Source organism: Stegodyphus dumicola, chromosome 10 (assembly GCF_044657685.1).
Source record: "Stegodyphus dumicola isolate Sdum_Otavi_A_Nest chromosome 10, ASM4465768v1".
Classification (NCBI taxonomy): domain Eukaryota; kingdom Metazoa; phylum Arthropoda; class Arachnida; order Araneae; family Eresidae; genus Stegodyphus; species Stegodyphus dumicola.
This window is the reverse complement of record NC_140777.1, coordinates 31,033,451-31,049,556: the sequence shown is the minus strand read 5'-3', so window position 1 is coordinate 31,049,556 and position 16,106 is coordinate 31,033,451. Positions and strand designations below refer to the sequence as shown.

The following is a 16,106-nucleotide window of genomic DNA, read 5'->3' as shown; positions in this document are numbered from 1 at the left end:
GTGGAACTTTGTAACCGAACAAGAAATTATGTCTGTTTATAGTAGAGAGAATTAAAGAGAAAGTATTAGCGCAAAAAACGAAGCAACTTAAACAACTTAAATTGAAAGAAATATTTAATAAAGTAAACAAATAAATATTAAGCTTTTTTTTTGTAAATTTTGATACCCTTTAGATCATAATTGCTCTTTATTTCATAAATTATGGTTTCATATTTTTAATTGTATAATTTCTGCATGCCATCTTACCAGATTTAAATTGATGATTTATAATCCGGAATCGCTGAAGTCCCGACGAATCCGGATTATGGACTTTGTACTGTATTTGTCAAAATTGAAAGATACCATAAAATGGGAAGTTATACAGATACCTCCTGTGATGTTATGTTTTTGTCAACAACCTTCCACATTCAGTGCATTATCGTCTGCGAAGATGGACTGATCAGATTGCTCAAGGAAAAAGTGGGTGTTGCCATTCGAAAATTTCTTCATCGTAACTGTAACTGTGAGATATCTTTTTTAAATTATCTAAATCTTGTGTGCATACCTTGAAGTAATAATATCTGAAATTTCATTTCAGTTGGTTCAGTGGATAAGCCACTAGGGGTTGATATTTTTCATGGCCTTCTTGTAAACTGAAATACAAATTTTTTAAAAGTTTAATAGCATATGGATCACATAAGTTATTTGGTATGTGACAGGGGTGGCCAAAGTGCAGCTCGCAGGCAATTTGTGCGGCTCATGCATATAAAATATATGTATGAAATATGGTAAACTAAAACTATTCAGTGTCCAAAAGGAAGTAATTAATTAGTTTAGACTCTTTTTACAAAGTTATCAGGGATTCCTTTCTCCACTACTTGTATAATGATGTAAATATGAACTTGTGGTTTTAGAAAATCTAGATGCAGCTCTCGAACATTCCTGAATTCAAACGTGCGGCTCTTACTGACATGAAGTTTGGCCAATCCTGGTATATAACATATATATAAATACAGATTTTTTTAAAGTTTATTGATGTGTAGTATTCTTCTTCATATAAAAGTAATTATTTTTAAAGGAAAAATATTTCTGTGTTAATTATTTAGTTTTAACTTATCTTTGTATTCTATATTATTCATTTATTTTTTTCAGGTTTGCTTTTTTTGTGTAATGCCTTTTGTCATTAAATATTAAATTATCTGTTTGTAATTTGGGATATTTTTTATTTGCAGACTGATGGCATTGCACTCATCCAATATGTAGATTATGGGAATAAGGCAATCATGAAATGTCAGAGCTTACGTCCTTTGAAACCTGAATTTGCCAAACACCCATCTTTTGCTATCAAATGTTCATTAGCAGGAGTTACCCCTCCTAATACTAAAGACATACAGTCAGCTGGCTCTTGGAATGAGGCTGCTGTGAGTGAATTTAAAAAATTAACAAGTTATGAAAGATGTCTTACAGCCCAGATCTGTGAGGAAGTCTTCAATTTAGAAAGGTTAATGTGGTTTTTTGATGAAAATTTTGCTAGTTTGAGTATTAATATTTAGATTCTGAATTTCATACCCAAAAACTTTAATCGCCCATTAATATATGATTAAATGTATATCTTTTGGTGAAGGGGGTTCTTGTTCTGATTAACTGATTCTCTGTATTAAGATGTAGATTTTAAAATATAGCAGTAATTTGGATTCTTGATTTAACTAGATTCTTGCAATATGTGAATGATATTATGTATAATAAAATACTAAAATTCAAAATAATTTAATGTTACACATCATTGAAAGATTAAACTTGCATAATTAAAATATAATTGCCTAAAAATAAAAAGTGCAATGTCCAAATACTGCAGAATAGTCCTGAATGAATTCCTAAAACCCAAAGTAAGCTTCAAATAAAGCTTTTTTAGTGGAAGTAAAAACTTTGTACTTTTTTACTACAAAACTGGAAGACTTCCAAATTTATCATGTTTCTTAGTAAATCTCAAAATCTCTGAATTTAATTTGCCTGACCACCTTTTAATGTTATGATCACCGTTTTCAAATAGACGTGTTCGTTTTTAACCATGCGGGATATATTTCACCTCACCTTTGAAAATGGAGTGCTCCATTTCTATTATTATAATAATGAACTGTGATTCATTATTTCTTCACTTCTTCAGCAGTTGTAAGTCATGACCCTTAATTTAGATCAGGTTTCAAACTTCTAGTTTACTTTAATTTGTAATTACTTTAAATATTACTTTTAAGACTTATTTATTCCTTGCACATCCTCATGTAAGTTCAGATTTCCTGAATGCATATACAGACTTTTTTTTAATTGGGTTTTCTTATTTTCAATTTTTGCTTTCAGAAATGAAATTTTTTAGTACAAAATGAAATTCATGAAAAAGATCACACTTTTTCATTGTATCAAAAATGTTCCAATATATCACAAAACAGTAATATTTGATAACATGCTTTATTATATGAATGAATTTTTACAATGTATTAATTGAATTTATTTTTTTTTCAAATTAATCACAATAATTTTTTGTATTATTAAATTTGACAGAATTTTATATTAATTTTAGTTAATTTTAATGAAAATGCTATAAGATTACTTTAAAAGATTTGTGAATAATAAATCATTTATGTATAGAAAAAAGTAAAATATCTAATAATAATTATAAGATAATCTAGTAAAAATTGTGTTTTAATGCAAAAATAATAATAAAATTTCATTCTTGTATTTTTAAACTAAATATGATAAATATAATTTGAACAGTTTCATATTATTTGTAAATAATTATTTGAGAATATGGACTATTATTTTATTTATACAAATGGCCGACATTTGGCCATTAGTCTTGATCTTGCTTCCCAATACTTAACAATAGAATTAAAAGATAATAGTGCAGTGCATTTGTCAATATGCTCTTTATCCATGGACTGTCCAGAGTTACAAAGAATACAGACAGAAGAGTCCTTAAGGGGAATTTTAAAAAGATGGGCATTCAGAGAATCGTGTCCAATCAAAAGATGAAATAACACCATGGCCACATGACTAGGAAAATCTAGAATAACTGGTTTTGAACTAGTGAGGCACTTCCAGGCCTTTCCCTTAGCTTCATTCGATAGGTAGCAGGGAAACCTCCTCTTAAATTCTAATTTAATTAGGAGTTTTGCAAAACTGAAAGTCATATAATTATTAGTGGTTTGTATAATAGTCATTCCTTTCTTTGTCTGGAAATCGGCTCTTTCATTTCCCTTAATGCTACGATGAGCAGAAATCCATGGCAAGACAGTTGAGTCAGCCAGAGTGTTTAGAATCTTCCTTCATTCGCAAATTCGTTTGTGAGTGCATAATTTATGGTTGGAGATATCCTGCAAAAAGTGGCTTTGCTGTCTGACAAAATAACAGCCCGATGGAAATTATTCTGTCGAATGTTTAACTCTTTGAAGACCATATCGGCCCAGACGGTCTTTCATTGAAATGACCATAATCACCCCAAAATGGCCGAAATTCTAATGTTGTTTTCTTCCCTCCCCTAAGATATGCAGTAGCAGCTGCAGTTTTTCCAAATGCATTGTATCAGTGTCTTGCAGACAGCTTGCCCTAAAAGGATTTATTTGTGCTTTCTTATCTTTATTTTTTAGAAGTAGAAAGGATGTCATCATCATTAATGGATGGAGAGATTTTACGAATGTTATGCGTGACAAGAAAAATATTAGTTAAAGCTTCCATAGCTGCTATATGGGTGGATTTAACTGCACCTGTTATTAGGTGAAGAGATTGGTTTTGTTATCTTGCCAAAATGTCGACTGTGCTCATGGAAGCAGTTACTAAAACTTCATTACAGTAATAAAATAATGGTGAATGTACATTTTGTATGCATTTATTAAAGTTTCTCTGTTACGCCCCCATGGATTTCAAAATTGGAAGTCACCTTTCAGTTTTTCCCTTTATATAAGAAATATGTTCATTCCGATTCAGATGTGAATCAAGTTTACATCCAAAATAGGTAATGTTATTACTAATAGAGGTTACTTCTCCATTATAAAGAAGGTGGGGGTAAAACGTGCTGTGTATTCAAGGTAAAAAACTGGTAATTAGTTTTATCTAAGTTTAAAATCGTGTTATTCCTGCACTAAAGATCCAGTCTTCCAAAGGCATCATTGAGATTAACATTCAGGCTTTGCTGTCGATTCTTTGTAGCACAGCTGCAGAAGACTGGATTGTCAGCGAACAGTGTAGTCTTAACTGCAGGGTCAGACATCATAATATCAGGCAAATTATGTAATTTTTAAATTATATAATTTTTAAATAATAAAGGGCTCATGACAGTACCCTGAGGGAGACTAGTTTATTGTCTGTCTAAAAAGGGATATGCTCTGGCCATAATAAACTTTAATAAATTTTTGGTTGTTAAAATTTTTGATCCAGGTCAACATTTTGCCCTCTATGCCAAAGGAATGTAGTTTTTCAATCAGCTTTAAGCAACAGACTCTGTCATAGGCAGATTTAAAGTCTACAAAAACTGTCTGGGTGGACTTAAGTTTATGTAGGGAGTTCTTTACATCTTGGCTAAAATAGATAACTTGCTGAGCTGTACAGTTATACAGGTAATAAATTATTATACTCCAAAAACTAACACGGTCTTCATGTAATCATGCACTCCATGATATTAGCTAAGATACAGGTCAAGTAGTAGGTCTGTAACTGTTAATTTGATCACTAGGTTTATTCTTCTTTAATATAGGAATAACAGTAGCTTTCAGCCAATTAGAGGGAGCTGGCAGAAGGTTCCAAATGGCCAAATAAACACTAGGTTTCATATTCTTGAAAAGGTCAGCATGGATGCTATCCGTTTCTGGGCTTTTGCCCTACTTTAACAGACAAATAGCCTCACTGAGTTCCGCCATGGTAAAATTGGAGTAAAAGACCAAATGTGTTGGATTCTTTTTTTGTATGAGAGACTTTACACTTCGTCTAATATGCATTGGTTCTTTTTTAAATCAGTTTCCAATCTTTGAAATTATGAAGGAATTAACAATATCTTTGTGATTAAAGACACTCGTATTAACCACTTGCACTACGACTAAACTTCACGGTTGCGGTGCCGTGCCCTACAATATAACAAGTGGTAAAGTGTCTCATTTACGCCGCTCCGTGTCTGTGAGTGCAGTCCAGAGCTGTAACTCGAGAAATAAACAATCTCGTTGTTAGGCGACGTGTGCACCACATTATTTTCATTTTTGCGCACGGTTTGAGATAAAAGCATCTCGCCATGCGTGACACGTCTTTTTAGCGCAAGTGGTTAAAGATCATCATGGGCTGCTTTACCACTTTAGGGGCAGAGTTTTTTTAATTTGTTTAAAAAAGAATGTACTTTCTTTCCATCTTTTCTAAAATCAATACTTTTAATAAAATTATTAAAGTAGTTACACTTTGCCACATTAATTTTTCATATTGTTATGCTTTTTTTTTTTTTTCCAATCTCGAATATGGGTGATGTCTAGTTTCTCCACCAGGCGATGAGCCTTTATAAATTTTTTTTTTTTAAGATTTCCCAGCTCACTGGTCCAAAAGGACTTTAAATCTTTTTATTTTTCCTCTTAGGAACCACTTTTTTGCTGATTCCATAATAGTAGAACAAAAACAAGATGGCAGCTGCAAATATTTTGTTAGAATATGGAATATTAAAAAAATTGATTTCATGTAGATATCCTCTACAAAAGATACTTAAAGCAATAAAGAATATGTTGGTGATGAAGTCAAGTACATCTCATGTGTGTCTTGTTTATGAGAATGGAGCAGACAATCCTGTGGAATTAATTATCAAAAGGAAATGATATAAAAATTTTTCATCCCAAATTCTTAAAAATAGTTGTCGTAATGGTATTGTCATCATTTAACAAAATTTAAATTCTGAAAATATGAAACTTTCAAAATGATTTTCAGAATCATTTTTCTGATTAACTTCCATTCCATCTAAATTGTTTTTTATTCATTATTAAGATTTGTAGTGGCTTTACTTCTTACTTGAGGTTTCATCACTACAAGTGAAATTAATCAAAAAATAATCCCATATTTAATTTATTGTTTTAAATATTAATTTAATAAATATAATAAAAATTGTGTTATAATTTTTAATCCATTTGAACTATGCATTATAGAGTGGTTTGTAAAAAATGTTAAATTAACTGTTATAAACATTATAAAACTAATGTAAAATTTTTACTCTTTAACAGTTACCTTTTTCTTTCAGAATTGTGTTTGTCGGTTTTAGAGTCCTCTTTTTAAAATGCTGCACTAAGCAGTGCAAAATCTTTCTGATTTTTCTTGTTTCAAGTTTGATGGCTGTGGCTTTAATCAGTAAAATATTAAATGTCGAAAAATTTGAGAGCAAGAATTAAAGTCTGAAAACTTTGTGAAGGAGTAATGGTGTAAATTATAATAAATTTAATTTTATGTAAAATCAAAATTCCATATGTAAGAGGTAGTTATGAATCTGTTAACATCATCATAAATGAATATAATTCTGCACTAGTGCAGCTATAGCGTGGTTGGTCCTATTATATTTGTTCCATCCGACCCTTCACGTTTTTCTTGATTTACAATTGATGAGCTGTAGCCTGAAGTTTCTATTTGGCTATTCAAGAAATGTTGCAACAAAAATCAACATTTCTTGAATAGCTAAATCTTCTGGAAATGGGAAGAGAAGTCATTTGGGGAAAGATGAAGTGACTCAAATAGATGGCTCACCCTTACCGGATTTATATATTAGTAAAATGGATTATAAAACATGATTTTAAGGCTATTGAAAATTTCATTTATCAAATCCTATGTGTTTTATGCAGTAGTTTTGGAAGAGGAGATGGTACTATTTTGGCCATTTGGCATGGTATGCTTAATCCGTTTTTGACAGTATTTCATCAATATATTTGTATGATTAGCTGATTAACATATGTACTGAATTAGATTCTAATATTAAATTTAAAAAATAAATAAATAAAAAGTGAAAAATAATCCTGTTCTATTGGTATAGTTTAATAGGGCAATTACTGACTGTCATCTTTTGGAAGTTATAGTAATTTTTGCAAAGCTTAACTTTAATAGTAATTAATTCTTTTATAATTATTTTTTACCCTTTTTCTTTTTTTACTCTCCCCCCCCAATATTCTTTAGTGAACCTCTTCAAGTACTGCTGTGGGATACAGAAGGAACTGAAGATGTGCTCATCAACAGTGCTTTAGCTGTAAGTGGTGTAGCTGAATTTGATAGCAGTATATTGACCAGAATTTTTCCTGAAGTAAAATCTAAAGAAGGTAAGAAGTCCTTTTAATAAATCATACAAGAGTTTGGGAGTAAAGTGTTTACATATGGATATATTTATCTGATGTCTTATATAGTACAAAGTCCGTAATCCAGACTTGTCGGGACTTAGGCGATTCCAGATTAGGGGTTTTTCTGCATTATAGATCATCAATTTAAATCTGGTAAGATGACATGCAGAAAATATACAATTAAAAATATGAAACCGTAATTTATGAAATAAAGAGCAATTATGATCTAAAGGGTATCAAAATTTACAAAAAAAAGCTTAATATTTATTTGTTTACTTTATCAAACATTTCTTTCAATGTAAGTTGTTTAAGTTGCTTCATTTTTTTGTGCTAAAACTTTCTCTTTAATTCCATAAACAGACATAATTTGTTGTTCAGTTACAAAGTTCCACCTATCGAAAGCGGTATTTTCTGGATCTAGAACCATACTACAGATTTCGCCGATTAATGATTGGGGCATTCTCGTCACATTGAAACACTTCTTTTATATCATCTTTATTTATTACCGCTTCTCCACATTTCTTTACAAAATCCAATAACTGGAAAATTTCACCTTTAGTTTGCGATGTTCGAAAACCTTCAAATTCGCGGCTACCGTCTTCATCATCGTCACAATGAAATATGGCAGCTGGCCATAAATTATGCCAAGCATTTTTTAACGTATCTGGAGACACATCCTCCCAGTGCACATGCGGATGCTTAAACACGCATTAACGCACATATGGAAAGCATACCAAAAAAAAAAAGTTTGTAGTGTTTGACAAATTGTAAGACAGTTCATAGCAACACTTAGAGTATGTGGTCTGGCATTATTTTGCTGAAAAATAGGCCAGGGTATTGCAAAAGGAACAGTAGCAAAACGTGTCTCGAATGTCGTCGACATACCGCTCTGCTGTAAGTGTGCCTCTATGACGACCAACGAGTCTGACTAAGGAAAATGGCACCCCAGACCATAACTCCCGGTTGAGGGCCTGTGTGGCATGCAATAGTGAAAGCAGGATTGGCATGCTGCTCTGGACATCTCCAGACATGTCTTCGATGATCGTCACAACGCAGTTGGAAGCCAGATTCTTTGCCAAAAACTATGTATAACCAGTCAGCATCATTTCAACCTGATGAAGACAAGTACCATTGTAATCTGGCTTGGCAGTGTGTAGGTGTAAGTGGCAGGTGGCACAGTAGTTGGTACGAGCATAGATTTCACTCTATCAGCCATCTGTGAATGGTCATGGCAGATGTTCGTTGCACATCTGATGGTTGATAGCGATGAATCAAGTGCTGTGACAGCTGATCTGACAATTACTCTGTCCCCTTAATGTGTTGTGGCGTAGGTCAACCGCTACCAGCATAACGCTGAAATGTGGCATTGTCCACCCATTTTTCCCAGCATCCTCTAATTGCCGCATCACTTCGACTAAGACAAGTGATTCTCCGATTTGCCCAACTTGCCTTTTTCAATCCAATAATATGACCTCTTTCAAAACCTCAAGGTTGCTCGTAATGAGCTCAAATCCTGCAGCGAGGCATTTTTTCAGTCATTGAAAGGTATCCTAAATCGCAATGCAAAAGAAATTTTTAACAACAATTCCAGAATAGCACTTTATATATATCTCCTGGATGTGCTGGAGATTGCACTATTCATTCATTAGACACCAAATTTTAATTATTTGCATATTTGGTCAAAACATTTATGCATACGAAATTTCAAAGCAGTTAGATGATTCCTTCTTGGTGCATCGATTTTATACAAATTAAAGTTTAAAGTAAACTGTGACTAGCAACAAAATAGAAAGCCATTTCTTCTCACCCCATTTTTCAGACATTAAAATCATCAATTTCACCTGGTAATGCAAAAGTGTACATATTGCAAATGACAAATATTGCAGATTCAAAACCTAGCTGAATCAGAATATCGGGACTCTTTTGCAATCTATTGTGGAGCATATTTGAATTTAAAGAGTATTAGTTACATATGCTTTGATAAATCATTAATTCATTTGTTAAAATTTACCATATCTTCAGAGACTTTTTTAACTATTATAACAACATGTATAAATTTTGTGTTTCTATTGCTTGTATATTTAAGATCTGATTTTTTTTTTAATGTTTGTATAATCTGTGTGAGCTGTTTACAGATATTTTACTTTTTTAAATTAATATAAATTCTTTTTAATAACAGATGGTGAATGTGTTCTTTTTTTTTTTTTTTTTTTTTTGAATTGTTGTGTGAAGGTTAAAAATCCATTCTTTCAGAGGTGATTATACCAATATAAAAAATGATGTGTATATCTAGAAAAATGCTATGTATATCTTTTGAAATATAAATAATTCTTCAATTCAGAAGCTATAAATCTTTATTTGAAATTAGAATAGACATGTTATCTTTGACTAATGAGTCACTAAAATTGTTTACATTTAGGGGCACCAGTAATCTTAAATTATGTCAAGCATTAAGATTGAAATGAGTGCAAAGTAGATAAATAAGGTGGGACAATGATATTTCTTCAAATTTTTAAAAGTGACAGTTAAATTATGGTTTTATTCAATAAGATATATAATGTGTGTACAAATTAAAGGTCAATTTGTTGAAGATTTTGTTCAGTAATCACAAAAAACAATGCTGTTGAAGTAAATCAATTAATGCAACAAATTCTATTTAGAAAGAAACACATGCAGATAAAGTATGAGGCGTAATCTCTTAAAATGGAGAGGAGTGAAATGTTGATAGAGCAAGATTTGTTATTTGGTTGAAATGAAATGTATTATATATACATATTTATATATCACATTATAAATTTTCTATTTATGATTATCTCCTAGAAAAGGAAATGTAAAACAGTTGCAAATTGAAATTAGGTATTGTTCAGATGATTGATTATATTATTAACTTCAGAGAGAAAGAAAGAGAAAAGAAATTAAAAATTTATAATGGTATGCATTAAGATCATACATTTTAAAAGAGAAAAGAAATTACATAAGAATAAGGTAAAACAGTACATACATATAAAAGAAAATAAATTATAACTGATTGCTTGGAAGAGGTTGATTTTTCAAGAGGAATTAATTTTTCTTCCGAAAATGCACAATAATTTGGATATGATATGATTTCATGTCCTTTGTATGTTTAAGTTAATTCTTTAAATCATTTTCCCCCCACAATGGCGGGCACTTACCTATAATGGCATTGGCCACTACCAAGCCCAGAAGTGGTATCCATTTTATTATGAAGGCACCTAATAGACGGCCACCGCTATTTTCTATGAAGGGACAGACAATTTTACATCCATGCCTTCTCTGGAGTTCGAACCCGGGCCCTTTGGTATCGCAGTCTAACTACTATATTATTTGGGAGACTCTTTTAATTATGGAAAGTAAATACTTAAAATTTGTATTTAAATTAATAATTAAGAGTTTTTGATATTTGTAAATTTGAAATGGTGCTGAAATCCCTAAATGGGATCGTAAGGTAGACGCAGAGCTTAAAACTAAACATCAATGCTATTGTCTGTGTCTTTTCAACAAATAGAAGTATAGAGATCTGAGGAGTCCAAAATTATGCATTGAAGGCAAATGCATAATGAAGAGAAACCAAAATACTTGTGAATCCCCTTAGATACAAAATTGATCAGTGAAAATAAAATTAAGTCAGGGCGACCAGAATTTTTGACTTTTGCTTTAGTTCCAAATTTACGTAACTAGAAATCATCAAACTTTAAAGTTTACTTATCTTTAGTGTATCTATGGACTGTCTGCCATCATCACTTTTTGTTTTGGTGATTGAGGATTTTTGGCTCCTTAATTGGACTGCCAATTTATGACAGGAATGTACATTTCCTTACCCCCCCAAAAAAAAAGGTTTCAGATTTTAAATTACTTCCAAAAGGGGCATTTTTTTAACATTTTGTGTGTTACCTTTATTTATTAAATATCATGTTCTTCGCACTTAAACCATGAAATTCAGTTCAACAGCAATATTGCAAAATAATTTAAAAAGAGCATAGCTTAAGAATTTCTAACACAAAGTCTTGTGCGCTGGAGATAAAAATGTTTTTTCTTTACAGTGTTGCCATTTCATTTTTAAATCCTCGAGTTTGTTAATCAAAAATTCATTAAAGTTTTACAAAATATGAAATCGATTATAAAACAAATTTTAAATTTGGTCTTCCAGATGCCCATATTTGCAGTAGCATTACGTCATTCAAAATTTGATGGTTCTAGATACCATTGTTTTATCACAATGCGAGAAATGTACATACATTTATGCAGATTTTTCATTATTTAATTTCTTAAAATATAATACAAGGCGACATTATTTGGTGGCAACAGTTTGAAAAGTGAAACATACATTCAGAGTGATTTGACACAAAATTGCAAAGCAAAAGCTATAGTCCTTCAGGGACAAATCCCCTTTGGACTAATAAACACTTGACAAAATGAGTAAAAATTATTAAAATATTTATTAAATTTATCTTATTAAAACATTTTCTTTTAAACATAATGTAAAAAGAATCACAAGTATAATATACAGCTCAGTGAGGATTACATAATGTTAAACCATGGTGCCATTGAAGATAATTATGTAGTCATTTTTTCAGCTGTTCGCCAGTGGCTGCACAATGCAGATTCAAACATTAGGTGGGAGGCAAACAAAGTCCCTCTGAGGAGTTCAAAATGAGGGAAGAAAAGTTGATGCAGTTTTTTATTTCTCACATATATTAATATCAGTGTAACCAAAGCAGTCTTGTACTGGACTGGCATTAAAAAAATCTACACATGCTACTGGTTATATTCCTCAGGCTTTTCGGTTTTCAGGCTAAATTGAATTTAAGAGTGCATTTAAAGGCTTCAGCTATCACATCATTGTCAAAGAATTTTAATTTCATGAAGTGGTTTTCCAGTCTGATTGAACACGTGCAAGTTACTAGGTGTGTGTTTGTCCAATAATTGTATTATATATCTATCTTTATATGCATGAATATATAGATTACATTAAAATTAAAACTAAAAAGTTAAAAGAAAAACAATAAAATATTAATTGAGCAAATTAATGGTAATGCAAATTATAAATCGAGTAAAATGATTTTTTTTTTTTACTTGAAATTAAAAAAAAAAAAAAAAAATGAACAATGACAACTAAAATGAGTAAAAAATTATTTGCCGTATAATATAAATTAAAATATAGCAGTATAAATGACTATAGATCGGGGAAAGCTGTATTATTATCTTCAGACTCTTACGTCATCAACAGGAGGTAAAACCTTCCTATAGCAGTATATTTTTTTCAAGCAGATTTATTCTGTTTCTGTTTTCTTTTGCTTGTTTTGTTTTAATTTTAACTTGATCTATTTTACAAATTATATCTTAGAAGCATTACGCACAGGAAATGTTTTTTAAGCTCTTATTAAAAATATTTTTGCCAATTTGCCATAAGTTTATATATATATATATATATATATTAAGCTTCCAGTTTATTTCAGGGTTTGTATGGTCCTTAAGAGTCCTTAGATTTTTTGGAATCGATTTTTAGTCCTTAATTTTGGCCAAAATCAGCAGGAGGTTCTCAATTTTAATCATCTGAAATTTCTGTCTGTTTTTACGACTGCCATTTTGAGGTATATTTTTGGCGATTCACTGCCATATATATGGTTATCTTTTGAATGGATTTATGAGTTATGATTTGTTTCTATTTCTAATATAAATGATGGGATACTCGAGTTTCTAAGCAAGAAGTGAAACATAAGCATTTCGAAACTCATTTTTTCTAGTAAAGAGCTTTTTAAAAACTTTTGGGGATGTGATTGCTTTTTTTAAACGGTTCTAAATTTGGTGACTTTTCAACATTTTGGTGATTTTAAGATTAGTTTCTATAGAAACTTTTAATTCCGACATCTGAGAATTTTTTGACGATTTTTTTTTAAACATCGTAACATTGATAAATTTCATTAAAATAATGGTAATATAGTCAAAAGTCGTTAATTCGAACACCCATAATCCGGACCTCAAAGCTACAAACTTTCTGCGCGTAAGACCTTTACGGCTGCGAATATGCGTGTGCGCTAGTGCATAATACGTTTATGCCTGCGCGTTTGACGTATAACGGACGGTATAAGCTAAGCTAAAATTATCTAATTCAGTTAATGTTGCAGATTCGTTGTTCCTTAATCTTCGAATTGGATCCGGATTATTATTTTTTGCAGACTGTTAGAGCAGTTTTATAAAAGTAAGCTTGAACTTTCGATTATGTCAAATAGAATTTCCGATATCTATTTACTAATATATAAAGGATCTACAAAACGAAAGTATGTTTCGAAATACGAAATCTGTTTATCAATTTCACGCTGCTTTGCAGCAGGGGGGTGGGTAGAAATGGCGTGATGCGCAATGAATTGGAAGTTGATCTGTCAGCACTATCTTTATCTTCAGGGCAGATGTTTTTATTTTATTTGGCTTATAATTTTTTACTAAATGTAGTATTTCATCTCGATGTACTCCATCTTTGATATGATTTAAATCAAATTCCTCGTCATTATAATTCACTTCCGATAGTGAAGAAAGTGAGAGAGAGGTTATTGAAAAAGAAAACATTTTGATTGACAAATTAGTCGGTATTCTCGACACAACAATTATAGGACTTGAACAGCGGAACTTTGTAACTAAACAAGAAATTATGTCTGTCTAATAGAATTAAAGAGAAAGTATTGTCACATGAAATGAAGCAACTTAAACAACTTACATTGAAAGAAATGTTTAATAAAGTAAACAAATAAATATTAAGCTTTTTCTTTTTGTAAATTTTGATCCCTTTAGATCATAATTGTTCTTTATTTCATAAATTACGGTTTCATATTTTTAATTTTGTAATTTCTGCATGCCATCTTACCAGATTTAAACTGATGATCCATAATCCGGAAAAATCGATAATCCAGAATTGCCGAAGTCCCGACGAGTCCGGATTAGTGACTTTTGACTGTATATTGAAATTATATTTAAAAAATAACATTAAAATAAAACATTTTTATTTTTTGCTGTCATGTTATAAAGTTTCATTTTGGCAACTTATTATACAATATTTTAAATCTGAAAAATAAACAAGGTATAATGCTATAAAGCACAATTTACGAAACAGCTCTTAGCAAAAAATTAGCTATGTAAATAATTAAGAATGTGTGTTTAATTTTTTCATAGTCGAGTTTTTCCCGTGTAATTGTCTCAGAATATTCAAAATTCTCAGAATGTGCATCAGTTTTCTCTATAAAATTAATTTTATACTTTTTTCCTCCTATTTTTTTCCAAAATATTTCTGCCTCTTTGCTGTTACAGAAATGGTAGGTATAATTTTTCTTTAGGATATTAGACATTGCAGCTTGGAAAGTTTAGAAGGATTCGAAGGCAAGATTTATAGACCCACGATTCTAGAAGATTCGAAAAATATGTGGCAAAATGAAAAATGTCTCCATAGTATCAACGTGTAATGGATGTATTTTACAGAAAGTTCGCAATGAATTTCTTAATTCTTGGAGAACATCTGGAAGAACAATGAAAACATAATATTTGAATGTTTTTACTTCTGATACTAGAATCTTAACATGTTTATCTTCTCGTTATTTTCTCTACTTTTCACCAGACAGAAGCATGGAAAATATCAAAAATGCTTCTGATCTTATTTTTTCCCAACTGATACAATCTCTCTAAATCCTAAATTCTGCTGCCTGTTGCCTTCTAAATTCTGCTTCCAATGCCTGCTCTAAATTCTAAAAGTTTTGCCATTTCTAGATTTTGTTGTTCGGTGTGTCACTAAATTCTAGAAATTCTTCCACATCAGCTCTGTAACCGGCTTTTACCGTATATTTCATATTGCTTCTGAATGTTCATATTACTAAAGAAATAAAATTAGCCGCTGTGCATTCTAAATGCATTTAGTGTTTTTTAGAATAACAGAAATCCTTCATTAAATCCAAAAATTCTAAAATAAAAAGGAAACATGTTGAAGAAAGAAACCGAATACATAAAGGAAATTATTCTTCAAAGATATGTGCAGTTATTATGTAAATTACCCAATTGTTTATGATTTCAACCTTTACTATAATTTCCCATTTCTATTTCCTCATATGTTAGAGTTATCAAGCCAGATTAAATTAAAATTAAATTGTATAATCTTTGACCCATTAGTCCATATTATTAGCTTGAATTTGACTGTTCTTGTTTAATTACGACACCATGAGCTGTAACTGATTTTGTTAGCATCAGAACATGCCTTTATGTTCTAAGTTCTTTTTAAATAAGGGGCTTATTTAAACCTTTCTTTGGTACTGTAATTTCAGACATAGCGATAATATGCTTCATGTCTGTTGGGGGTTTTGGACTATTTAACTTTTATGAGATCAATTAAACCCTCATAGTTCCATTGTGGAGAGGTTGACAAGTTAGGAGATAAAGCACGCAGAAACTAGCCAGAGAATTGGTTTGCATATTGAGGCAAATCTCTAATTGTTAGACAAAAATGCTTTAAAGAGAAGGAAATCGATATAAACTGCACAAAATGTCTGGGAAGACTTCAAATTAAAATGACAGATAAATATTTTGTTGACTGCTGTTGTTAGAAAACATAAATGTTTTGTAGCTTTTACTGTGTAATTATCTTAATATCGTTTAAGAATGTGTTATAAATTACATGTATTTTAAACTGTGAAATTTTATTAGATTTTGATTTTAATAGGGCTTTTTTAACAAATATTGTTAAAAAATAAAATTTAATAGTGGTCATGTAAATCCATAATGACTAAGGTTATTAAACTA

General features: G+C 30.9%; 1 protein-coding gene across 1 annotated transcript in view; it reads left to right on the top strand.

Moving 5' to 3' along the window:
* The window catches only part of LOC118193552 (uncharacterized), a 141,642-nt gene that overhangs the window by 71,130 nt on the left and 54,406 nt on the right, over positions 1 to 16,106 (top strand). The window contains exons 9-10 of the mRNA XM_085824845.1: positions 1,212 to 1,480; positions 7,153 to 7,292. Of these exons, the coding sequence (XP_085680971.1) occupies positions 1,212 to 1,480; positions 7,153 to 7,292 (409 nt within the window). The remainder of the gene's footprint in view (positions 1 to 1,211; positions 1,481 to 7,152; positions 7,293 to 16,106) is intronic.